We start from the raw sequence: 26,087 nt of genomic DNA, 5'->3' as shown, positions 1-26,087 counted from the left end.
ACGCACGAAATTAGAACCTCGTTCTTGCCTGTGTTGTTTTCTTGGGTATGGAATTGAACATAAAGGATATCATTGTTATGATCCTATTTCCAAACGGCTCCACATCTCGTGGCATGTCACTTTTTGGGAACATCAGTTCTTTAGTGGTATGGAGTCTTTTCCTCCCAGTCCCTCTAGTTCTTCTCCTGTCTTCACTGATGTCCTGTTTGATTTGCTCCCCGAAACTACTAATCTTGATGCAGGGATGACAAGCTCTCAAGACGACATTACGATAGTCAACCCCAATGTCCCTATCCCGCTTGTTGATCCATCTACTCTTGAGCCTGATCTCTGCATCTCTCATCGTTCTACTCGGGTAACAGCTCTTCCTTCCCATCTTCTTGATTATCATTGTTATTCTGCTCTTGCTACTTTACATGAACCTTACTCTTTCCATGAGGCTCATACTAACCCTCTTTGGCAGAATGCTATGTCCGAAGAACTTAATGCCCTTTCAAAACAAGATTAAGACAAAATCTGATGGGTTTGTTGAGCGATACAAGGCACGTCTTGTGGCAAAGGGGTTCAATTAGAAGTATGGCATTGATTATGAGGAGATTTTTGCACCGGTGGCTCGCCTTCTTCTGTTCGATCCCTCCTTGCAGTAGCTTCAGTGCGCCATTGGGATCTTTTTCAAATGGATGTGAGAAATGCATTCCTCAATGGTGATCTGAGTGAAGAAGTTTATATGCAGCCTCCTCCTGGATACAATCATCCGCCTCACAAATTTTGCCCACTTCACCAGGCATTGTATGGTCTAAAATAGGCTCCACGGGCTTGGTTTGCCAAATTCAGCTCCACTATTGCACAAATTCGATTTGTTTCTAGCCCCTATGACTTTGCACTTTTTCTTCGGCGAACAGATTCTGGTCTCATTCTTCTCTTACTATATGTTGATGATATGATTATTACTGGTGATGATACTGTGCGTATTCGTAACCTTTAACAGTTTTTAAGTCAACAATTTGAGATGAAGGATTTAGGTTTTCTCAGCTACTTTCTTTGATTGGAAGTATCCTCTAACTCAAATGGTTACTATCTTTCTCAAGCAAAATATGCTTCTGATCTCCTCTCACGAGTTGGCCTTACTAACTGCAAAATTGTTGATTGCCCTCTAGAGACAAATGTCAAACTTTGAGCCACTGATGGTGAGAGACTTTCCTATGCCACTCTCTATCAACAGTTAGTTGGAAGTCTCAACTATCTTACTATGACACGACCGGATCTTGCCTATGCAGTTCATCTTGTCAGTCAGTTTATGACCGCACCACACTCCGTTCATTATGTTGTTGTTCTTTGCATCCTTTGCTATGTTAAGGGCACTTTGTTTCATGCGCTGCATTTCTCTTCCCACTCCTCATTAGATTTACATGTATATTCAGATGCTGATTGAGCAGGTGATCCCACTGATCGTCGTTCCACCACGGGTTATTGTTTTTTACTTGGTCACTCTCTCATTTCTTGGCGTAGCAAGAAATAATCTGTTGTTGCTCGCTCTAGCACTGAAGCTGAGTATTGTGCCCTTACTGACACCTCCTCTGAGCTCCTCTATCTCCGTTGGCTACTACATGATATGGGTGTTTCTTAGACCTCTAGCTATCCTATCTTTTATGACAATCGGAGTGCGATTCTGATTGCACATAATGATGTATTTCATGAACGCACTAAACACATTGAGATCGACTAACATTTTGTGCGTCATCATCTTTTGCAAAGAACTCTACGTCTTTGTCCTATTGCTTCCGTTGATCAGTTGGCCAATGTGTTCACCAAAGCACATCCACCTAGACGGTTCCACGATCTTTGTTTCCAAACTCAAGTTAGCATCCATATTACCACCTTCAGTTTGAGGGGGATGTTAGAATATATTCAGATTATATTCTGAATATACTCTGATATTTAGAATAATTGCTTATTGATTTATATTTCCCTGTATATATATATTATTTGATTATGTAATATTGTCCATTAACTCTTGATTGTATTTTCCTATTTTATCTGGCCTTATTCAACTATAAATAGGCCCTCTTGTATACAGTTTAATACCCACATAAATAAAATATTCAGTTTATCACTATATTCTCTAGTTATTTTAACAAAATGTGTACGAAATTAAATATTTATATCATAATTAATTAATAAAACCCAATTAATAAAATTAAAAAACTAATTGATTTTGTCTTGTTTCGCATCATTCTCTCCTACTTCGACAAAACTCGACCTCTGAGTTTAAAAATACATAATATGCTCTTGAATACTCTTTTGTTTTTTGCTTCTTTTTTTTTGAAAAAAAAAAAAAAAGAAGCCGTCTCAAGCTGTTGTGACTTTATTGTGGCTTATATATGTTTTATTTATTGTAAATTGTAATAAATCTGTTTTTCACCAAAAAGCAAAAGAAAAAATATATTAAAACTTCAAGATATTCTAGCAAACGTTTCTCTCTCTCTGATAAATCAAGTTTTCATATACAAAACCGTCTCATTTGACATCTTCAGCAATCTAGATATGAGTGCTCCTTTACAAATATGTTACGGCGTTGAAGTGGCCTGCCCCAATTAAATAATGATAATGAGAACTTGTCAATTATTTGTTTTGACAAGTTTCCTTAAGAAGTTTCCTTCACTACATTACTAGATAGGAAAGAGGCCATTATCCATTAATGGAATTGAAAAGCATTTTAGAAGGTAATATTCTAATGGAAAATATATATTAATTAGTATGGACACCATATATCGTACATTCTTGATAATAAATAATAATAACTTAGTACATGTAGTTGACAAAGATAATGAATCAAAATAGGATATTATTTATAAAAGAAAATAATAATAATAATAATAAAAGAACAAACTTGGACAACCGATACATACATGTGCATGCCTTTTTGGGTCATCATATATTATAATAGTATGATGAATAAATCAAAGAGAAATAAGATTTCGATCATAAACAAAACCATCTCATTTGACATCTTAAGCAATCTAGAATTGAGTGCTTCCGTTGTTTATTGACCAAACAACCTTTAAATATGTTATGGCGTTGAAGTGGCATGAGAAGAAGTAATCAAATAAGAACAAAGAGAAAGCATCAGAAGAAGAAACCCACGGAGGCTCAAATTCTGCGTTAGTTGTTGAAGAACTTGGTACTTGTAATCTTAAATATCCATAACCACTCAAGACTTTGTGTAGCAGAACCAATCACCATTTCCATAGCAGTTATCTATAAATACACATGTTTCCCATTCAATATTTTATCACCCATCACCAAGTTACACACAAAGCTTATTTAGATATGATGAAAGGAGTCCATTTCCTTGCAATTGTTGCTCTCTTGTCACTTGCATCCTCCTTTGTCTCTGCCTTCGATCCCAGCCCTCTTCAAGACATTTGTGTTGCAATTGATGACCCCAAATCTGCTGGTATTTATAATTATGGTCATTACTTTCTGCTTACAAGCATTATTATATATCTTTATTGGTTTCTTACTATTGCAATCCATTGTTTCCTGCAGTGTTTGTGAATGGGAAATTCTGCAAGGATTTGAAGGATACCAAGGCCGATGATTTCTACTTCTCTGGGCTCCAAATTCCTGGAAATACAGACAATCGAGTTGGGTCAAATGTCACTACTGTGAATGTGGACCAAATCCCAGGCCTCAACACTCTAGGCATATCTTTGGTTCGCATTGACTATGCACCGTATGGACAAAATCCTCCTCACACTCACCCTCGTGCGACTGAGATTCTGGTAGTCGTAGAAGGTACTCTGCTAGTTGGTTTTGTCACATCCAACCCAGAGAATCGTCTTTTCACCAAAGTTCTAAAGAAGGGAGATGTATTTGTGTTCCCAATTGGTCTCATTCACTTTCAGTTCAATGCGGGAAAGACTAATGCCGTAGCCTTTGCTGGTTTGAGCAGCCAAAATGCAGGAGTCATCACGATAGCAAATGCTGTTTTCGGATCTAATCCTCCCATCAACTCTGATGTTCTCGCCAAAGCTTTCCAACTTGACAAGAATATTATTAAAGATCTTCAGAAGAAGTTCTGATGGGATAATTAGAGAAACTTATAAAACTATTATGAACCCTTTTCCCGTTTTCCTCATTCCATCATTACAATTTTAAAATAAAAGGTTGCGTATGTAACGCTCCCTTAGGGGAGTTGGAGTATAAAATAATGTTGACGTTTGCTGATCATATCTCTCTCTTTGCGTGTGTGTGTGTGTGTGTGTAACACAGTAAGAAAGTATTGGGGTTGAATTAAAGGACGTAACTCCTTTTTGAACCAGCCATATTTGTCAAGCATATAAAAATGGACAAATTCCAACTTGTCTATGTGGGATTTTAACCATAACTTGCCTATATAGGATGGAATTTGGTTTAATTTATCATAATATTACTGTAGAAGTTTAAACTCATCTTTTTAACTTGAATTCAGACTTCTTATTCTAAGGGAGTTTTAGAGAAATTGTGATGTTTATTTTGGTTATTAAAATGAAAAATGCTATGCTTGCAAACAAATTTTACAAAAAAACTTTTACAACATGACGTGGCACAATATGATTAGGTTTCTCAAAACTTGAATTTATCTCATTTCCAATTATGTTGTGCCACATCCTGTTCTAAAAGTGTGTTTGTAAAATCTTGTTTGTAAGTCTAGCATTCCTCTATTAAAATACGTTTCATTAACTCCTAAGTTTTCACATTTTGGACAATGAAATTAGAGGGTTAGTTACCATGTGATCATCAAGTGATTCACTTCCCATTAAAAATTTAGCTTCATATTTCTAAAGGATCGCTCAATCGGCTGGAGACCACCCTTTATGAACCAGAGGTCACTAGTTTGAAACCCCCTACCCCCTATCTCTCCCCTTGTGCAAACATGTCAAAAACATTGCCCTCGGGTTTTATAGAAGGCTTTTGCATCGTTTGAAAAGTTTGAGAATAAAATTAGGGTTAATTACCTTTTTAGTACTTAGGTTTTCACTTTTTTTATTTTTTTCTTACCTAGGTTTCAAATCATATCATAGATGATACCTGACTTATAGGTAAAGACAAATTTAGTACATCCGTCAGCCCAAACTAATAGATTGCCACAAGTCATAACGTAGTGCCACATGTCCTAAAAATAATTAAAAAAATAAACAAATAAATAAATCCTAAAAATAAATTAAAAAGGAAATAATAGGATGGCCTGGCTACCCTATATTGGCCCACAACGGTGACCGGCCACCCCCACTTTGGCCATTGGGGGTAGCTGAGGCTGCAATGTTGTGCCCAAACCCCCAAGGCCATTGGGGGTAGTTCGGCCACCCCTAATGGTCAAAAAGAGGTGGCCGAAACCACCCCCAAAGGTTTTGGGGTGGCTCGACCATGGTAATGCGAGAAGCATCACGCGATTTGAAGCAGATCTTAGGCCTGTAGTTTGGAAGATTGCTTCAAAGAAATTTGAAAGAGTTTTGCCCGTCGGACTCAAGTTTGGTCCTGGATGGATAGGAGAAAACGAGGCATTATTAGAGCACATGCAGTCTTTATTTATCGAGGAGAAATATTCTGAGACCTCAATACCAGATGACAATGCAAGCAAGCTTCTCCATCAAAGCAAATCCGACTTTATTAACAGTGTTTTTGCAAATGGATTTTTGTGGGAAGGTCGAGAAGACTTTTGAAGAGAAATACGATTTCGATCATAAACAAGACCGGTTGATCAGTTGACATCTTCAGCAACCTAGATTTGAAGACCAAAGCTTCTTTACAAATATGTTAAGGCATTGATCGATAGCCATCAGTATCAGAACAAGAAATCGAAACGTGGTTAAAAAGTCTGCATTAGTTGTTGAAGAACTTGGTCCTTGTAATATTAAATATCCATAACCACTCAAGACTTTCTGTAGCAGAACCAATGACAATTTCCCTAGCAATTATCTATAATGCACATGTTTCCCATTCAATATTTTATCACCCATCACCAACTTACACACAGAGCTTATTTAGATATGATAAAAGGAGTCCATTTCCTTGCAATTGTGGCTCTCTTGTCCCTTGCATTCTCCCTTGTCTCTACCTTCGATCCCAGCCCTCTTCAGGACATTTGTGTTGCAATTGATGACCACAGGTCTGCTGGTATATATATAATTATTTTCATTCCTTTCTGCTTACAAGCATTACTGTATATCTTTATTGATTTCTTACTCTTGTATGCTATCTTACAATCTATTGTTTCCTGCAATGTTTGTGAATGGAAAACTCTGCAAGGATTTGAAGGATACCAAGGCCAATGATTTCTATTAATCTGGGCTCCAAATTCCTAAAAATACAGAGAATCAAGTTGGGTCGAATGTCACTACTATGAATGTGGACCAAATCCTAGGCCTCAACACTATAGGCATATCTTTGGTTCGTATTAACTATGCACCATATGGCCAAAATGCCGTTCACACTCACCCTCGTGCCACAGAGATTCTGGTAGTCGTAGAAGGTACTCTGTTAGTTGGTTTTGTCACATCCAACCCAAAGAATCGACTTTTCACCGAAATACGAAAGAAGGGAGATGTCTTTGTATTCCCAATTGATCTCATTCATGTTCAGTTCAATGCGGGAGAGACTAATGTTGTAGCCTTCGCTGGTTCGAGCAGTCAAAATGCAGGTGCCATCACGATTGTAAATGCTATTTTCGGATCTAATCCTCCCATCAATGCTAATGTTCTTGCCAAGGCCTTCCAACTTGACATGAATTTTATTGAAGCTCTTCAGAAAAAGTTCTGATAGAAACTTATGAAACTATTATGATTCCTTTGCTAGTTTTCCTCATTTCATCATAACAATATTAAAATAAAAGGTTGCATATGTAACTCTCCTCTAATGGAGTTGGAGTATAAAATAATGTTGACATTTGTTGAGCATATCTCTCTCTCTCTCTCTCTCTCTCTCTCTCTGCGCGTGTGTAAAACACAGAAAGAAATGGGAAAAAGTATTGGGGTTGAATTGAAGGTCATAAATCCTTTTTGAACCAGCCATATTTGTCAATGCATTTTGTTAGGGAGAGAAACACTAAGGGAGTCAAATAAGGGTAAGTTAATATACATATATGGATGCCACTTTTAGCCCAAAAGCCTAAGCTAATGGGCTTGGGTCCATTTACCTATATTAAGTACTTTTTCTTTCTTTTTTTTTTCTCAATGTGAGACACAAACTTCACAAGTGTATGCACAACAAATATCTCATCACTTGTGGGTCTATACCACATTGACCAAACTCCCCCTCACACAAGAGTGTCATGCGTATTCCAAGAGAAATGACACGTTTTTTACGTGAGTCAAACCAAAATACTTGTAGCAGCAAAGCAGAAGCTAACCATTGGCTCTAATACCAATTGTTGGGGAGAGAAACACAAAGAAAGTTATACAAGAGTAAGTTAATATACATATTAGGACATAATTTCTAGTCCAAAAGCCTAAATTAATGAGCTCGGGTCCACTTAAGTATATTAAGTACTCTTTTTCTTTATATTTTCTCAATGTGGGACACAATCTTCACAACAAGTGCATGCATAACACATAAAAAATGACATATTCCAATTTGTCTATATAGCTAGGGAGGTCACTTCTCCATGTTTGATTTTTAACCATAGTTTTGTCTATATAGGATGTAATTGGTTGAATTTCTCATAATTTTACTTTAAAATTTTAAACTCTTCTTTTTAACTCAAATTCAAACTTCTTGGTCTATCTAAGAGTATCTTAGAAAAATTGTGATGTTTATTTTGGCTTATTAAAATACATATCATTAGTAAGTTTTCATATTTTGGGACAATGAAATTAGAGGGTGAGTTTTAATACAATAATTATTTTCCTTCTGACTTTTCATATTATTAAGTACATCAATTTAATTATTTCTTATTTATTACATGGTACTTAGTGACCATATGACCATCAAGGTGATTCATTAAAAATTCAGCCTAGGGTATTATAGAAGAGTAATGTTATTTAGTGGACTATTACATAATTGTTATACAACTTCTTGTTGTGGAAGTAAAAAATCAGCCCAGGAATTAGCCCTCGTAAGAAATAAAAAAAAAAACTTTTTTTATTTATTTTTATTTTGAATGATTCGGGAGCATAACTCATTATAGAAGGCTTTTGAATCCTTTGAAAAGTTTGAGGATAAAATTAACTAAAAACCTTAATTTAACATGTGATAGTACAATTATGTGAAAGTTCAAGAGTTATATTTAGGCTAAAGGGGAGGATTTTTCCCACTCTTTATCCAAATGAAATAGAGAATGGAAGATCTTATAAGAATGCTTCCAAAAACAAGAAGGGAAAGTAGCTCACTTAGATAAAACATGTGCTCAAAAATTGGCTCATCTATACACTTTCAAAGCATTCTAACTTTAAAATGAGGATAAATCGGCGCTAATATGAGAAATACAATTAGAAAAAAGAGCAGGAATAGAAAAGGGAAGGCTTGTTGATAGCAAGCACCACCAGTAGAGAATCACCCTTCAAAAAAAATTACCAAAGTTGGAGGAGACAGCCAACGAAACAGCCAACAAAGCCACCAATGCTTCACCTTTAAGAACATCATAAGAATGCTATTTAGAAAGCAACACCAATAGACACACAACATCAAGGAAGGGTTGTTGACAGCAAGCACCACCAATGGAGAACCACCCTCCAGAACACAATTGCCATAGCTGAAGGAGACAGCCAACTAAGCAGCCAACAAAGCCACCAATGCTTCACCTTGAAGAACATTAGAAGAATGCCGCTTTAGAGAGTCCACCAAAATAAAAGGGGGAAATCCACTTTACCCTCAAAAGTATTGACGCATTTGCGTTTTGGCGCATAATAAGCGTTGAATGTTGCACATTCAAGCCCCTTAATTTATATATGTTAATTCCTTAGCGTTGTTATTTGTTTGATTTTGCTTTGTTTTTGTGTTTCAGGTCTTATTTGACAAACCATTGAAAAATTGGGCATAAAAGGGCAAAAAGCTGAGCATTCTGGATCTAGGATCGAGCGCAGCCACTCCTGAGCTCGAGTGCACCTGTGCTCAAGCGTTTGCGGCCAGGGATCGAGCGCATGCCTGCGCTCGTGCGCATAACAGCTAGGCTCGAGCGCACTGCGCTCGAGTGTACAAAACCTTGGATCGAGCGCACTCGGGCATGTATTGCATGGTAGCAATCCTTTTCCAGTGTGGATTTGGTTTTCAGTCTCCCAATTACACTAGGAGACTAACCTCCGGTTTTCTGAGGGTTTCTAGGGTTTTTAGGGTTTTCCTAATCCTTATAAATAGGGCTCTAAACGTTGTAAACAGACACACCGCTTTCTAGAGTTAAAATTTCAGTAAATTGTCTGTGAAACTTCGAAGATCATGAGCGGCTAAACCCAATTGTGGGGTATTGATGTAACCCTTTCCGAGCACAATGGTTTGATTGTATTTAATTTCTAGTTTTTCAATTTATGCATGTTAATTGTATAACTCTAAGGATTGCTACAATTGATTTCTGTTCTTCATATTAAATGCAATTGTTCTTTAATCCCAATTCAATATTAGTAAAATTCTTATCTTGTCTTAGAAATTATTTTACTATTATTGAACTCAAATCATTCTTATTTTCTGTGATTATTAGAATGATGGTTATACAATGGTTCTTAATTGGCATGCAATCAATAGGGTTAGATGGACCATACCTAGGAGAGACGGATCGTATTACACCCTAGTTTAGTGTAATTAAGGTAGACGATCCGTGCCAACCGAAGATGGGTTATGCTATTCCATTGATTGTATGAAATTATTTTCATATGTTTGCTTGTTTAAATTATAACATGCATAGAATGAATTGTTAGAATTAAATATGGTTAACCATTGATGTGGGGATCGTAGTGAAATCAATACCCTACTTTCCCTCTCTCTCTCATATATTTACTCTTTTTATTTTCATGCACTTTAGTTTTTAAGCAAATCAAATCAAATCAAATCGCATTTTAATTAAGTTAACTTTAATCTTTTAAATTTTGATAATTAAACCTCTACAGTCCTTGAGGTACGATAACCTCTCTATAGCCGTATCCTACAAAGATTCGTCATATTGCGAGTAGTTATTTTTATAATAGATATTTTTTGTCACAAAAAAACCACATCAATTTTTGGCCCCTTTGCCGGGGACTGCTTAACGGTTTTATTGTCAAATTTTAAGGATTAATTTTAGCCTAATAATCTAATTTCCTGTTTTCCGTTGCTAACTTTAATTTGTTTTTTTTGTTTTATTTTTATTTTTAGTTTTATTTTTTTAGAATTCTCAAACAGGTTCGTAGCAGCCTTCTCTATGACTGAGATCGAGTGCAGGTCGTGTGTGATCGAGCGCACGTATGCACTCCATCGTCTGCACTTGATCCCTCCATGCCTACGCTCGCACCCATCGACGGCAGTACGCTCGAGCGTACCCTGTCGTGCGATCGAGCGCACCAGCAGCAACCTGCATCCAAAATCCCAGCGCATCTAAGGGCCGTTTGTGAGCTTTACTTTTCTGTTTTAGCTCAGTTTTTCTTTTCTTTCTGTTTTGTTTATGCTCAGTCGCCGTTCTTTGTCTTTTCCATTAATTTCTTGCGACCTTGAAATTGATCGCACTCTTAGACAAATTAGATCCCAAAGAACCCCTAATTTGCTAGAAGAGCATTCCACTGAGACCATGGGAGACGGTAACCACGTAGCTTTGTAAGATCATTATCTTCCTACCACTTACACTACACCCACATGTCTCCTGCTGCCGGAAATTACGGCAACCCATTATGAAATTAAGCCCAGCACTATACGAAGTTTACCTTCTTTCCTAGGGCTTAGCACTGAAAATCCTTATGACTTCCTTAGTGATTTTGAAGTAATTTGTGATACCACTAAAATGAAAGGATTCACTGAGGATGCCCTAAGGATGCGTCTTTTTCCTTTCTCCCTCAAGGAAAAAGCCAAACATTGGTTCCAGTCCTTAACACCCAACTCTATCACTTCTTGGGCTCAATTGCAGCAAGAATTTCTTAAGAAGTATTTTCCCATAGGAATGACCAATGACACTAGGAGAGCTATCACTACCTTCTCCCAATATGAGGGAGAAGATTTCCATGAGACTTGGGATAGGCTGCAGAGCTTACTTAGATCATGTCCACACCACGCTGTCCCAAAATGGCAGCTAGTGCAGTGTTTCTATGATGGGCTGACCGAGTCCAATAGAAAAATGGTGGATGCATCATGTGGAGGAACATTCATGTTAAAAAGGAAAGATGAAGCATGGTCTTTGTTTGAAAATTTGAGTAACAATTCTCTTCAGCAGGTTTCCACTAGACGAAGGGCACCAGCACCTAAAGCACTCAAGACAGAGAGTTTGTATGAAGCAGGCCATTCCCCAAACATTGCCAACCAAGTAGTTGAGGCTATCACCAAGAAGCTAGACCAATGGATGACTGCTGGTTTTGCTCCTAATGCCGCTCACACGCACACACTACCTAAATCGTGCTCATTCTGTTCTAGTCCTATGCATCATGTAAATAACTGCCCTGTTATTGGAAATTATACTGATATTGCTAATGAGCAAGTTAATGCAGCTTTCTCCAAACCGGGTAATGATCCGTACTCCAATACCTACAACCCTGAGTGGAGAAATCATCCAAATTTCTCGTGGAAGAACTCAAATTCGGGCAACCCAACCCCAGGGCCACACAATCAAGCTCAATCCAACAGGCAGCCCTATCGACCTCATTCCACTTACCGGCCTTCACAGCAGCAATACCAGGCCGCACCACCTCCCTCAGATTCTAATTTTGAGGATCGGATGCTAAAAATGATGAGTGACTTGGCGGGCGAGATAAAGCAGATGGTGAAGTCTCAACAGGAGATTGTGAACTCACATTCCCAATCCATTGCCAAGCTGGAAGCTCAAGTTGGACAACTTGCCAACACCCTCAACAAAAGGGACGAAGGAAAGCTTCCAAGTCAACTAGTGGTAAATCCTAAAGGGCACTTCATACCATCAGCAAGTTCAAGCCATCACCACCTTGCATAGCGAAAAAATAATTGACAATCATGTGGAGGAGAAGAAGGATGAGCACACGAAGGTTGCACGGAATCTGTAGAATGATAAATGCAAGCAAGTAAGCAATGACGCTTCGTCATCAGTAGCTCCCACTCTAGAGATTCCATATGAGCCACAGCCCCCTTCCCAAAATGTCTCAAGGCACCGTCTCACTTTGGGAAACAAGGAGAGAAAATACAAGGAATGATGGAGATGTTCAAACAGGTGAAAATTAACCTCCCTCTTCTTGATGCCATCGCACCAATGTCAAGTTCCTTAAAGACTTGTGTACTCAAAAGAGGAAGACCATAAATAACATCCCCATGAAAGTCCTTCTGATTGAGCAAGTGAGTTCCCTGATTAGGCACAACACTCCTCCGAAGTTCAAGGACCCCAGGGCTCCTACAATTTCATGCATCATCGAAAAAAGGGAAATTGATAAGGCACTCTTAGATCTGTGAGCTGGTGTGAATTTACTTCCATATTCAGTATACCAGCAGCTCGGCCTAGGGGAGCTAAAGCCCACCACAGTGATTCTGCAACTAGCTGATCGTTGGATTAAGAAGCTTAGAGGGATTGTAGAAGATGTGATCATCCAGGTGGATAAATGTTTCTTCCCAGTCGACTTTATAGTGCTTGACACTGAACCCGTGCCCAATCCTGAGAAGCTGGTTCCTGTCATCCTTGGGCATCCTTTCTTAGCCACAGAGAATGCATGTATCAATTGTCGAACTAGAGTCATGGAGATCTCATTTGACAATATGAAGGTTCAGTTGAATATCTTTACTGCATTTTAGCATGCTCCTGATCAGAATGAGTGTTTCTTTTTGGACAGCGTTGAGGAATATGTAGAAGATTCACTACCTAGTCTCCTGACAAAGGATCCAGTGGAAGGTTGCCTGAATTACTTCGACTTTGAAGAATTCAACCCCGACTAGTACATCAAAGAGGTCCATGATTTGCTAGAAACAGCTGCAAGTGCAAATTTCCATCGATGGAGAGTAGTAAAGGAGCCCCTACCTGTGACATCGAGCACTCCTCCTATTCCTTCTCAACAATCTCCACTGAAGCTTGAGTTGAAGCCCCTGTCAGCAAAGCTCAAGTACGCATTTCTTGGATCTAACAACACTCTGCCGGTTATCATTGCTTTCGACCTAAAAAAGGACCAAGAAGACAGTACGCTCGCAGTGTTAAAGAAGTACAAAGAGGCCATTGGATGGACCGTGGCAGATTTCAAAGGCATCGACCCCTCTATCTATATGCACCGGATCCATTTGGAAGAAGATGCTCGACCCTCACATGCGGCACAGCGCCAGTTGAATGCCAACATGAAAGAGGTAGTGATGAAAGAGGTAGTCAAGTTACTTGATGCAGGCATCATCTACCCTATCTCAGATAGCAAATGGGTGAGCCCCACTCAAGTGGTTGCAAAGAAATCCGGCATCACCGTTGTTGAGAATTCTGCTGGAGAGTTGGTTCCACAACGCACAACTACGGGATGGCGTGTTTGCATCGACTACTGGAAGCTCAATTCCCATACCCGAAAAGACCACTTTCCGCTCTCATTCATTGATCAAATTTTGGAGCGTCTTGCTGGCCAAAGCTACTATTGCTTCCTAGATGGCTATTCCGGGTATAATCAGGTTGCAGTTGATCCCCAAGACTAAGAGAAGACAACGTTCACTTGTCCATTTGGCACCTTTGCTTACCGACGCATACTCTTCGGCTTATGCAATGCACCTGCCACATTCCAGAGATGTATGATGTCTATCTTCTCCGACATGGTGGAGAAATTTTTGGAGGTATTTATGGATGATTTTTCTGTTTTTGGATCTTCTTCTGATAAATGTCTCCATAATCTTTCACTTGTGCTTCAACATTGCAAAGAAACTAATCTAATTTTAAGTTGGGAGAAGAGCCACTTCATGGTGCAGGAAGGTATAGGTTTAGGCCATATAGTGTCCAAAAGAGGTATAGAGGTGGACCAGGCCAAAGTTGAGCTCATTGAAAATTTACCACCGCCCACTTCAGTGAAGTAGATCCGTTCCTTCCTAGGGCATGCAAGATTCTATCGCCGCTTCATTAAGGACTTCAGTAAAATTTCAAGGCCCTTATGTGACTTGCTTGCTAAGGACGCCCCTTTCCACTATGATGAAGCACGTCACGATGCATTCTAGAAGCTTTGGTCTTTGTTATCTTCTGCCCCCATCCTGTAGCCTCTTGACTGGTCTTTGCTCATGTGTGATGCGATTGACTATGCTATGGGTGCAGTTTTGGGACAACGGGTAGGCACGGTTCCTCATGTCATTTATTATGCTAGCAAGACTCTAATGGATGCTCAAGTCAATTACACAACCACCGAGAAAGAATTGCTAGCTGTGGTCTTTGCTTTGGATAAATCTCGCTCATATCTTCTGGGATCAAAGGTTATCATTTTTTCTGATCATGCTGCTCTGCGACATTTACTGGCCAAGAAGGAAACAAAGCCACGATTGATCCACTGGATACTACTTCTGCAAGAATTTGATATTGAGATTCGGAAAAAGAAGGGTACTGAGAATGTTGTTGCCGACCATCTGTCAAGAATTTTATTTGAGACACCCCAGCCGATTCCTGTTCATGACACTTTCCCAGATGAGCAACTATTTGAAATCACTCTGAGAAATCCGCCATGGTATGCCAATATTGTCAATTATCTAGCTACAGGATGAATTCCTTCTCATTGGTCTAAACAAGATAAGGACCGCTTCTTCAAGCAAGTTCGATTATATTTTTGGGAAGATCCAGAGTTGTTCAAGTATTGTGCTGATCAGATCATCCGACACTGTGTCCCTGAGAGTGAATTTTCTAGTATTCTCACATTCTGTCACTCTCTAGCTTGTGGAGGACATTTCAGTGCCAAGAAGACAGCAGCCAAGGTTCTACAATGTGGATTTACGTGGCCCACCTTGTTCAAAGATGCCCATGAATTCTGCCTAGCTTGTGAGAGATGTCAACTCCTAGGAGCTATGTCTTCGAGGGACATGATGCCATTGAACCCCATCCACATTGTCGAGATTTTTGATGTCTAGGGTATTGACTTCATGGGACCCTTCCCACCATCTTGTGGATATGAGTACATTTTGGTAGGAGTGGATTATGTCTCTAAGTGGGTAGAAGCCATTGCCACAAAGACCAATGATCACAAGGTTGTGGTGAAGTTCCTCCAAGCCAACATTTTCAGCAAATTTAGTACTCCTCAGGCCATCATCAATGACAGAGGTAGACATTTTTGCAATCGTTTTTTCAAAGCCTTGTTTCTCAAGTACTCCATCACACATAAGGTAGCCACTCCCTACCATCCTCAAACAAGTGGCCAAGTGGAAGTTTCTAACCAGGAGATTAAACATATTCTGGAGAAGACGGTTAGGCCAGACCGAAAGGATTGGTCCTTGCGCCTCAATGATGTATTATGGGCCTACCGCACAACTTACAAAACCCCCATTGGAATGTCTCCCTATAGGCTGGTATATGGCAAGGCATGTCACCTCCCAGTGGAATTAGAACACAAGGCTCTATTGGCAATTAAGCAGTTCAATTTCGACATTCAAGCAGTTGGTCCCCACAGGAAACTTTAGTTGACAGAGTTGGAGGAGCTGCGGTGAGATGCATATGATAGTGCTTGCTGATAAGCGCCGAATGTTACACATTCAAGCCCCTTAATTTGCATATGTTAATTCCTTAGCATTGTTATTTGTTTGATTTTGTTTTGTTTTTGTGTTTTCAGGTTATAAAATCAAGATGCAATTAATTCCATTCATTTTGGGCTTAAAAGCACATTTTGAGAAGACCTAGAAGATATGATTAAACTTAAACTTAAAGGAAGGGATTAATTCGGAATTTCTCAAATTGGAGTCAAAATCGGATTGGATTCAAATTTGGATTCTGCATATGTCTCGGTATTTTCGCCATCACTTTCGGCTCAAATATCCGATTGAGGTGATTGAAGTGGCAATGGAAAGCTAACTAAAATTTCTACCAATCATTGTGAAAGAGTATTTTCCTAATTCGGAGCGCCACAATGCCAAAATCGCCCCTCAAGATAGGAACGCAATTCTGGGCGAATCCTACTCCGATTTGGATTTGGTTTTCAGTCTCCCAATTGGGCTGGGAGACTGCTCTCCGGTTTTCTCAGGGTTTCTAGGGCTTCTAGGACTCTCCTAAGCCCTATAAATAGGCCTCTAAGGAATGAGAAGAAACACACCGCTTCTAGAGCAAAAATTCAGTAAAATAGTCTGTGGAGCTTAGGAGATCATGAGCGGCTAAACCCCTTCGTGGGGTGTTGATGTAACCCTATCCAAGCACAATGGTTTGATTGTATTTAATTTCTAGATTTTTAATTTATGCATGTTGATTGTATAACTATGAGGATTGCTACAATTGATTTATGTTCTTCATATTAAATGCAATTGTTCTTAAATTTCAATATCAATACTTGTGAAATTCTTCTCTTGTCTTAGAAAGTATTTTACTTTTATTGAAATCAAATCATTCTTGTTTTCTGTGATTATGAGGATGATGGTTATACAATGGGTTTAATTGACATATGATCAATAGGATTTGATAGGCCATACCTAGGGAAGACGGATTGTACTACACCCTAGTTTAGTGTAATTTAGGTAGACAGTCCGTGTCAACCGAAGATGGGTTACACTTATTCATTGATTGTATGTATCCTATTATAGAATTTGATAATTTGTACCTAGGGAAGACGGGTCGTACCGCGTCTTAGTGGTTACGTGGACGATCCGTGCCAACCGAAGATAGATTATACTTATTCTTTAATAAGATAGTTTCTTGTTTATTTATAACATGCATAGAATGAATTTCTAGGATTAATTATGATTAACCATTGTTGTGCGGATAGAGGTGAAGTCAATACCCTACACTCTCTCTCTTATTATAAATTTCTTTTATTTTCATGCACTTTAGTTTTGAAGAAAATCAAATTAAATATTCTTTTAATTAAGTTAATTTTAATCTTTCGAATTTTGATAATAAAATCCCTGCAGTCCTTGAGGTTCGACACCCTCTCTATAGCCGTATCCTACAAAGATTCGTCCTATTGCGAGCGGTAATTTTATTATTGATATTTTTTGTCACAAAAATACCACATCACTTGCCTTTATAAGGAGCGGACTAAGGCTTTTCATGACAAACATATCTTGCCCAAGACATTTGTACCGGACCAGAAAGTCTAGCTCTTCAATTCCAAACTCTGGCTTTTCCTTGGGAAGCTCCGCTCCAAATGGGACGACCCCTTCATAGTCACCTCGGTGTCGCCCCATGGCCCCGTTGAATTGCAAGACCCAAAGGATGGCACTCTGTTCAAGGTCAACGATCAAAGGTTGAAGCTTTGCATCCAGAACTTCAAGCCAGGTACAGACATGGAATTCGTCGATTTAAGGGATCCCGTCAACTTTTTTGATTGAGGCACTGGCACTCTGGGCTCGAGCGCACCCACTGTGCGCTCGATCCCATAACACGGGCCTACGCTTGAGCCCACCTTGAGTGGGATCGAGCGCAGCAGCTCTACACTGACACACACTTGCACGAATGCGCTCGAGTGCACCTTCAGGAGCGCTCGAGCATACCCCCACCCATCCATTCCACCCTCTGTGCAAGTGCGATCGAGCGCACTTGTTCAAAGGTCTCACGTGACCTTTTTAGGTCATGACCCCCTTTCTTTCCCCCATTTCCCCCCCCCCCCCCCAAGCGCCGAATCCCCCAAGCACCCAACTACCCCAGCACCCCATCACCGCCACACTGCCCTCACTCACCACCGAATCTCCACCACCACCGATCACCACCCCATCCCCGTCGCACTCCACTACGACGGCCGAAACATCCAACGCCGCCACCACCTTCCCTTTTTCCCCCTCCCCGTCCACTCTTTTCTTCCCCATTCCCCCTTCCCCAAAATCCCCACAGAGCCCAATTTTTTCTTTTTTTTTTTTGTCGAAATAGCAGTCCGTGGGTGCTCCACCACACACAGACTGCTCTGTGTTGTGTTTTCTTCTCTTTGCAAGGGGTTGGGCAGCCGAGTAAGGTGGTTCTCTACCACTTCTCTTTTTAGGTGCCCACCAGGTGTTCGACAAAAAGCCTCAACGAAGCACCATCATGCTTCAGGCCCCCACTTCCACCTCCCGGTCTTCCCCCGCTCGGGATACCACCCCTGAAGCCCCATCCCAGCCGTTACCACGCCGTGGGAAGCAACGAAAGCTTATCTTGGAAACGTTATTCAACATTGACAACATCTTCCAAAGCCTCTAAGCAACAAAGTGGGCGGTCATAGAAAGCAAACACCGCGGCCTCACAGCTCTGTTCCAGCCAGTCAGCCCCGTTGCTTTCGAAGGCCTGGTCCGAGAATTTTACGCCCATCTCACATTTGATTGTACTCGGCCGGGCATCCTCTCTTCATCGGTGGCGGGCATGGATGTTGAGCTGACCACCGACGACATTGCTGCTGCTTTGCAATGTTCTCATGCTTGCCCGTCTGATATTTTGGCTCGGGATGGCTCCTCTCAGTACTCAGACCTACCGTCCGATCTTACACAGCAATATATTGTGGACGACATCTGCCGCGGCCGTTATATCGATGATCTCCGCAACTGTACAAGCAAGGTCCTGCTGCCTTCGCGACTTTGGATCGTGGATTTCATTTTGCAGCGGAATGTGTGTCCCTTTGGAAACAAAACTCAGTGGCAAGGCCCCTTCCTCGCAGCCCTCTATGCCTTTCAGAGAGGCTTTTGGATTTCCATCCCTCAGCTCATTTGGGATCAGATACACAAGTTTTGGGGCGAGGCGATTGTGCGGTGCACTCAAGGTTCGTCTTCGTGGGGACTTCCCTTCCCTTTTCTCGTCACCCATATCTTTCAGACCCGAGGCATTGAGGGTACACCCGCTGATGGGCCTATTTCTGCTCACCCTCACTTCGGACTGATCCAGTGAAACCAGAGTTGTTCCCACATGCCGAGACGACGTCGGAAGCCCGCAACAGCTGAGGTCGTCAGGGAGGCCGTTGGGCCTATACACAATGAGCCACCTGTAGCTAAGCCGGTAGACAGAAAGGGAGCGGCGGCGACCGTTACTATGAGCATGTCACAATATGAGTCCCTCCACAAAGAACTGCAGGAGCTCTGATATAAGCTTGCTACCTAGAGGGCGGAGGATAAGCGCCTGGCAGATGAAACATTTGAAGCCCATTAAGAACTGCTGCGCGCCATTTTAGCACGGCTGGCACCTGATTCAGGGGCATCTTCTTCTGCGCCACAGTGACAAGTCAGGTACTTTTATCCCTTGCACTGCTTTACTGTTTTTTTCCATACACTGAGGACATTGTGCGTTTTAAGTTGGGGGGTGTGGGCATACATCTTAGTTTTGAGCATGCAATTAATTTTCCTATTGTGATTTGAAATTCATTGATGAGCTTAATATGACAATTACATTATCACTTGATTAAGGAATTAAAATTGTGTTACTTTCATTGGCAACATGAAATATTACTTGTTTCAATTTGATTTTCACAAGCACACTAGCATGTAGTCTGTGGGGCATAAAATCTCGAATCAATAATGTCTGGTTTCAATATTTGGAATGTAGTTGGCATAAATTCAAAAAAAAAAAAAAATGATCATTTTAAACTTTCCACCAAGTAACCAGACCTCTTGCCTCATTAAGCAGTGAGTGTTAGCGTCAAAAAGTGAGAAGTTTGGCTTGATTGATAATTTCAAAATAAAAAAATTATATATAAAAAAAAAAATAAAGTAACTTAGCTTTGTAGCCTTTTTAACCTGAGTTAGTAAGTCCTTAGGGGTGTCTTTACACCTAATGCCCTAAAACCGTCTGGTTTTGGAGTCATCGGCCTAACACTCGACACAAGGGTCAATCAGATATTGCATTCTTGGGAATTACATGATTATAAAATGTTTGTGGGTATCATTCCTGGAAAACCCTTACAAGACTTCACTCGTCCTCTAGGGAACTCCTAGGGGTTTAAAAGGCTTGTTGCATATGCTAAATGCAACCGTACATCCCACGAAAGATGGATTTATCTTTTTGTTTTTCAGTTTATTTTCTATTTTGTATTGCTAAGGGACTAGCAATATGTAAGTTGGGGGGGTGTGATAAGCGTCGAATGTTGCACATTCAAGCCCCTTAATTTACATATGTTAATTCCTTAGCGTTGTTCTTTGTTTGATTTTGTTTTGTTTTTGTGTTTCAGGTCTTATTTGACAAACCATTGAAAAATTGGGCTTAAAATGGCAAAAAACTGAGCATTCTGGATCTAGGATCGAGCGCAACCACTCCTGAGCTCGAGCACACCTACACTCGAGCGTCTGTAACTAGGGATTGAGCGCATGCCTACACTCATGCGCATAACATCTAGGCTCGAGCGCACAAAACCATGGATCGAGCGCACTTGGGCATGTATTGCACTACAGCAATCCTTTTCCAGCGTGGATTTGGTTTTCATTCTCCCAATTGGACTGGGTGACTGACCTCCGGTTTTTTTAGGGTTTCTAGGGTTTTTAGGGTTTTCTTAATCTCTATAAATAAGGCTTTAAACATTGTAAACAGACACACCACATTCTAGAGTTAAAATTTCAACAAATTGTCTGTGAAGCTTAAAAGATCATGAGCGGCTAAACCCAATTGTAGGGTATTGATGTAACCCTTTCCAAGCACAATGGTTTTGATTGTATTTAATTTCTAGTTTTTCAATTTGTGCATGTTGATTGTATAACTCTGAGGATTGCTACAATTGATTTCTGTTCTTTATATTAAATGCAATTGTTCTTTCATTCCAATTCAATATTAGTAAAATTCTTATCTTGTCTTAGAAATTATTTTACTATTATTGAACTCAAATCATTCTTATTTTCTGTGATTATAAAAATGATGGTTATACAATGGTTCTTAATTGGCATGCAATCAATAGGGTTAGATAGACCATACCTAGGAAAGACGGATCGTACTACACCCTAGTTTAGTGTAACTTAGGTAGACGATCCGTGCCAACCGAAGATGGGTTATGTTATTCCTTTGATTGTAAGAAATTATTTTCATATGTTTTCTTATTTAAATTATAACATGCATAAAATGAATTGCTAGAATTAAATATGGTTAACCATTGATGTGCGGATCATGGTGAAATCAATACCCTACTCTCTCTCTCTCTCTCTCTCTCTCATATATTTACTCTTTTTATTTTCATGCACTTTAGTTTTTAAGCAAATCAAATCAAATCTCATTTTAATTAAGTTAACTTTAATTTTTTAAATTTTGATAATTAAACCCCTGCAGTCCTTGAGGTTCGACAACCTCTCTATAGCCGTATCCTACAAAGATTCGTCCTATTGCGAGTGGTTATTTTTATAATTGATATTTTTGGTCACAAAAATACCACATCAGCGCACAATGTTTAAAAAGTGACAAAAGACCCCAACAAAGTTTCAAACATCAACAAAAAAGCCCATCTATTTATTTTGGCCATCAATTTCGACGGAAACCAAGTCACATGCGTGGCACGTGATACTTTTCAACCAAAAAGTTCAAAAATGCCGTCGGGGGTACATTGTAAACATAAATTACTTCGAGGGGTAAAGTATAAAAAAAAATAAAACTAATAAATAATTATAAAAAAAAGAAAAAGAAAAAAAAAGCTTATTTAAAATAAAAATAAAAATAAAATAAAAACTAAACTAAACTAAACTAAACTAAAACAAAAAAACTCGGGTTAATTTACCTTTTTAGTACCAAGGTTCTCACTTTTTCTTTTTCTTCTTTCTCACCTAGATTACAAATCGTATAACATATGGTACATGACTTATGGCAAAATACCAACTTAGTACTTTCATCACATTCTGTTAGCACAAAACTAACGGACTATCACGTGTCACCCCAAAAGAAATGACACATGTCCTAAGCAAATAAAAATAATTAAAAAAGATAAACCCTAAAAAAATTTCAAAAAATTAGGCCACCCCATTTTGGCCTTTGGGGGTGGTTTCGGCCAGCCTTAGACCATCCCTAGGGTGGCTAAGCCACCCCTAATAGCCAAAATGGGTGGCCCGCCCACCCCATAATTTGTTTTTAGTTTTTAAGGACTTGTGACATTTTTAAAAAATACATATATTTTTAATTTTAATTTTATTTTTGTTAAGGACATGTGGCACTTTTTGGGGGTGACACATGGTAGTCCGTTAGTTTGGGCTAAGAGAATGTGACGAAGGTACCAAGCTGGTCTTTTATCGTAACTCAAGTACCATCTGCGATACGATTTGTAACCTAGGTGCACTACAAACAAATTACCACTTTCTGACGTGGCAAACAGTACATGATTTTTGCCACGTCAAAATTTTCTATTTGCCACGTCGGAAAATATTTTTCTGACATAGCAAAAAATACCACGTCAGAAATTTTTGACATGTGTAAAAAGCATGTCAGAATTTTCTGCCGTGCTAAAATAGCACGTCAAAAAATTTTGACGTGTTTATATTGGCATGTTAGTAAAAAATTGAGCGGGATTTTCAACTTTTTTCCCTCCTCTTATTATTTATTCTTTCCCTCTTCATTTATTTTCCCACACTCGCTCTCTCCTCTCTCAATGTCCCTCTTCTCTACACGGCGGCTCCCTCTCTAGAGGAAGAAGAAAAAGAAATGGTGAAGAGAAAAAGAAGAGAACCAACAGATCGAAGAAAAGCAGAAGAAGAAGAAAAAGAAGGAGAAGAGAAGATGAAGAAAAAGAAGAAGAGAAGATAAGAAGATTTTTTGGGTTTTTAAAGATTTGTTGGGTTTGACGTTTAGGTTTTTGATTTTTTAGATTGAAGAGGGAGAAGAGAAAAGAAGAGGGAGAGCTGGAGAAAAGAAGTAGAGAAACGAAAAGGGAGAAGAGAAAAAAAGAGGCCACTTTTTTCTCTAGGGAGATCAAAAAAGAAGCAGCTGCTTCTTTTCTCTACAGAGAAACGAATTTCTCTGCATGGCAGCTCCCTTATGTGTGAGGGAGCTGCCATGGAGAGCAATTACAAAAAAAAATAATAATTTAAATTAATAAATTTTTTAATTGAAAAAAAAAATTCCAGAAAAATTTTTTTTAAAAAAATTATTATTTTTTAATTAATTTGTTAAATTTCCTGACACGTCAGAAAATTTTGACGTGCTAAACTATTACACGTCAGGAAAAAAAAAATTACTAACCCCTATGTACCTGACATTCAACACACGTCAGAAAAAGTTTTCTGACGTGTCAGACAACCTGACATGTCAGAAAACTCCAGTGAGGAAAAAATTATTTTTTTGCAGTGGTGAGGAAAAAAAAAGGTGAGAACCTTGGTAAAAAGGTAATTATTTCTTAGTTTTGTTTTAGTTTAGTTTAGTTTTTTTTTTTTCTTAAATGAGCTATTTTTTTGAAAAAACGAATTTTTTTTTTTTCACTTTACCCCCCAAAGTAATTTATTTTTACACCTCCGACCCCCCGCCAGTTTTTTTTTTTTTTTTTTTTTACTTTACCCCCCCCCCCCCCCAGAAGAAAAAAAAAAAAAAAACAAAACAAAACAAAGAGAAGAGAAGATGAAGAAAAAGAAGAAGAGAAGATAAGAAGATTTTTTGGGTTTTTAAAGATTTGTTGGGTTTGACGTTTAGGTTTTTGATTTTTTAGATTGATTTTTTTATTTGGGTTTTTGATTTTTTGAAGATTTTTTCGGTTTGGGTTTGGGTTTTTGAAAATGGAGAAAAGAAGAGAGAGACAATGAGAAAAAGGAGAAAAGGGAGAGCTGGATAAAAGAAGCAGAGAAACGAAGAGGGAGAAGAGAAAAGAAGAGGGAGAGCTGGAGAAAAGAAGTAGAGAAACGAAAAGGGAGAAGAGAAAAAAAGAGGCCTCTTTTTTTCTCTAGGGAGATCAAAAAAGAAGCAGCTGCTTCTTTTCTCTACAGAGAAACGAATTTCTCTGCATGGCAGCTCCCTTATGTGTGAGGGAGCTGCCATGGAGAGCAATTACAAAAAAAAAAAAAAAATTAAATTAATAAATTTTTTAATTGAAAAAAAAAATTCCAGAAAAATTTTTTTAAAAAAAATTATTATTTTTTAATTAATTTGTTAAATTTCCTGACATGTCAAAATTGACACGTGAGAACCTTGGTAAAAAGGTAATTATTTCTTAGTTTTGTTTTAGTTTAGTTTAGTTTTTTTTTTTTTTTTTTTTTTCTTAAATGAGCTATTTTTTTGAAAAAACGAATTTTTTTTTTTTTTCACTTTACCCCCCAAAGTAATTTATTTTTACACCCCCGACCCCCCCGCCAGTTTTTTTTTTTTTTTTTTTACTTTACCCCCCCCCCCCCCCCCCGAAGTAATTTATATTTACACCCCTCCCTCCCCCCGGCCAGTTTTTTTCTTTCTTTCTTTTTTAAATTTTTTATCTTTTCACTTTAGCCCCCCGAAGTAATTTATGTTTACACTCCCCCCGACCGAAGTAATTTATGTTTACACTTTACCCACGAGGGCATTTTCGAAGTTTTTGGTTGAAAAATGTCACGTGCGTGATGACTAGGTTTCCGTCCAAAGTGATGGCCAGAATAAACAGATGGGCTTTTTTCTCAACGTCTGAAACCTTGGGGAGGTCTTATGTCACTTTTAAACATTGGATGCCAAAACGCAAATGCGTGGATACTTCTCAAAAATATTATTACCTCTCTCAATTGTAACCTGCTTATACTCTATCAACAATACAAAGCGCAAACATTGGTTGACAACCTTCAACAATGTTGAGAAAGAGAGTGACTATTGTTATGTCGACAAGCTTATTTAATTCATTTCTAATTGAATTTTAAGTACTCTATTGCGTGACTAATGATGCTTTTTGATTATTTTGGATGCTAAGATTGAGTTTGAGTCATTTGCTTCTAAAGATTTAATCATGTGGTTGACGAGTAAATAGGTGTTGTGTCATTTGCTTCTTCTTTCTCCTTTATAATTTGAGATTCTTTCAAAACCAACGCAGCATAAAATGATTCATTATAATAATAGGAGGCTGAAAGAAGATATAAACTATAGCGAACAAAAGTGGTGGGGGTTGTCAAGACACCCTCTTTGGCCAAATGCAAGGCCATTGATTTGTCTCTACATTTATATAGGGAACATGCATGTGATTTGTATAAAAGAGTAATCGATACATACTCGAGCTGAGATTGAATGTAGAAAGTAAATCTAGAGCCGAACTAGAGTAGTGGTACTTGAGCTCAATTCGAGTCCAAATAGGCCAAACTCGACGTGGCATGACTCAATTTAAACCTATTAGAGATAAGCCCAATTCAACTTCAAATAATTCAGCTACCACATTTGCCAAGGGTAACGATAGAAGGATAATAAACCAAAAGTCCAAGATCAACTCAAACTTCAAGATCAACTCAAGTTTAAATATTAGATAGATTTTCTGTTATCATGTAGTGTTTAGATAAAACACAATTTGTATTTCATACATATCTTTGTACAACTGTTTTGCTTATATATACAAAGCCTTAAACCAGTATTTGGTAAGGCAGTAATTATCTAGCATATTCAAATCTATTATATGGTATTAGAGTAGTGATTGACTCATGTCATTTTTTTTTTCCCTCCTTTCACGATCTTCAATGGCTGCCATTATCACCACCAATACACCTACCGCACCGTTAGTTACCTTCAATAACTTCAATATCCTTAAGCTAGACCATGACAACTACAATCTATGGATTCCCCAGATTGTTCCACTTCTCAAAGGTGGAAACGTAGATGGCTACATTGATGGTACCATCCTCGCTTCTCCTCCAACCATGTCAAACACTCTAGAGAATGGAGTCGTAACCATTACTCCAAATCCTGCCTTCCTACACTGGCAGATGCACGGGCAACTAATCCTAGGTGCAATTAATTCATCTCTTTCACCTAACATGCTTTCCTATGTTACGCG

The 26,087-nt window shown here is 38.9% G+C and overlaps 1 protein-coding gene and 1 pseudogene across 1 annotated transcript; both read left to right on the top strand.

Annotated features, from left to right (window-relative positions):
* The first annotated feature begins 3,310 nt into the window (after positions 1-3,310).
* Positions 3,311-4,215, top strand: LOC132169699 (germin-like protein subfamily 1 member 13). The gene is made up of 2 exons (XM_059580688.2): positions 3,311-3,457; positions 3,550-4,215. Exons 1-2 carry the CDS (start codon positions 3,331-3,333, stop codon positions 4,083-4,085), a joined length of 663 nt encoding a protein of 220 aa, XP_059436671.2. The 5' UTR covers positions 3,311-3,330; the 3' UTR covers positions 4,086-4,215.
* Positions 4,216-6,032: 1,817 nt separating this feature from the next.
* LOC132169698 (germin-like protein subfamily 1 member 13 pseudogene) lies at positions 6,033-6,801 on the top strand (annotated as a pseudogene).
* The last annotated feature ends 19,286 nt before the right edge of the window (positions 6,802-26,087 follow it).

This window comes from Corylus avellana, chromosome 1, assembly GCF_965113065.1.
Source record: "Corylus avellana chromosome 1, dhCorAvel1.hap1.2, whole genome shotgun sequence".
Taxonomy (NCBI): Eukaryota; Viridiplantae; Streptophyta; class Magnoliopsida; order Fagales; family Betulaceae; genus Corylus; species Corylus avellana.
Note: the sequence above shows the minus strand (reverse complement) of the source record. Positions and strands in the feature narration are given on the sequence as shown.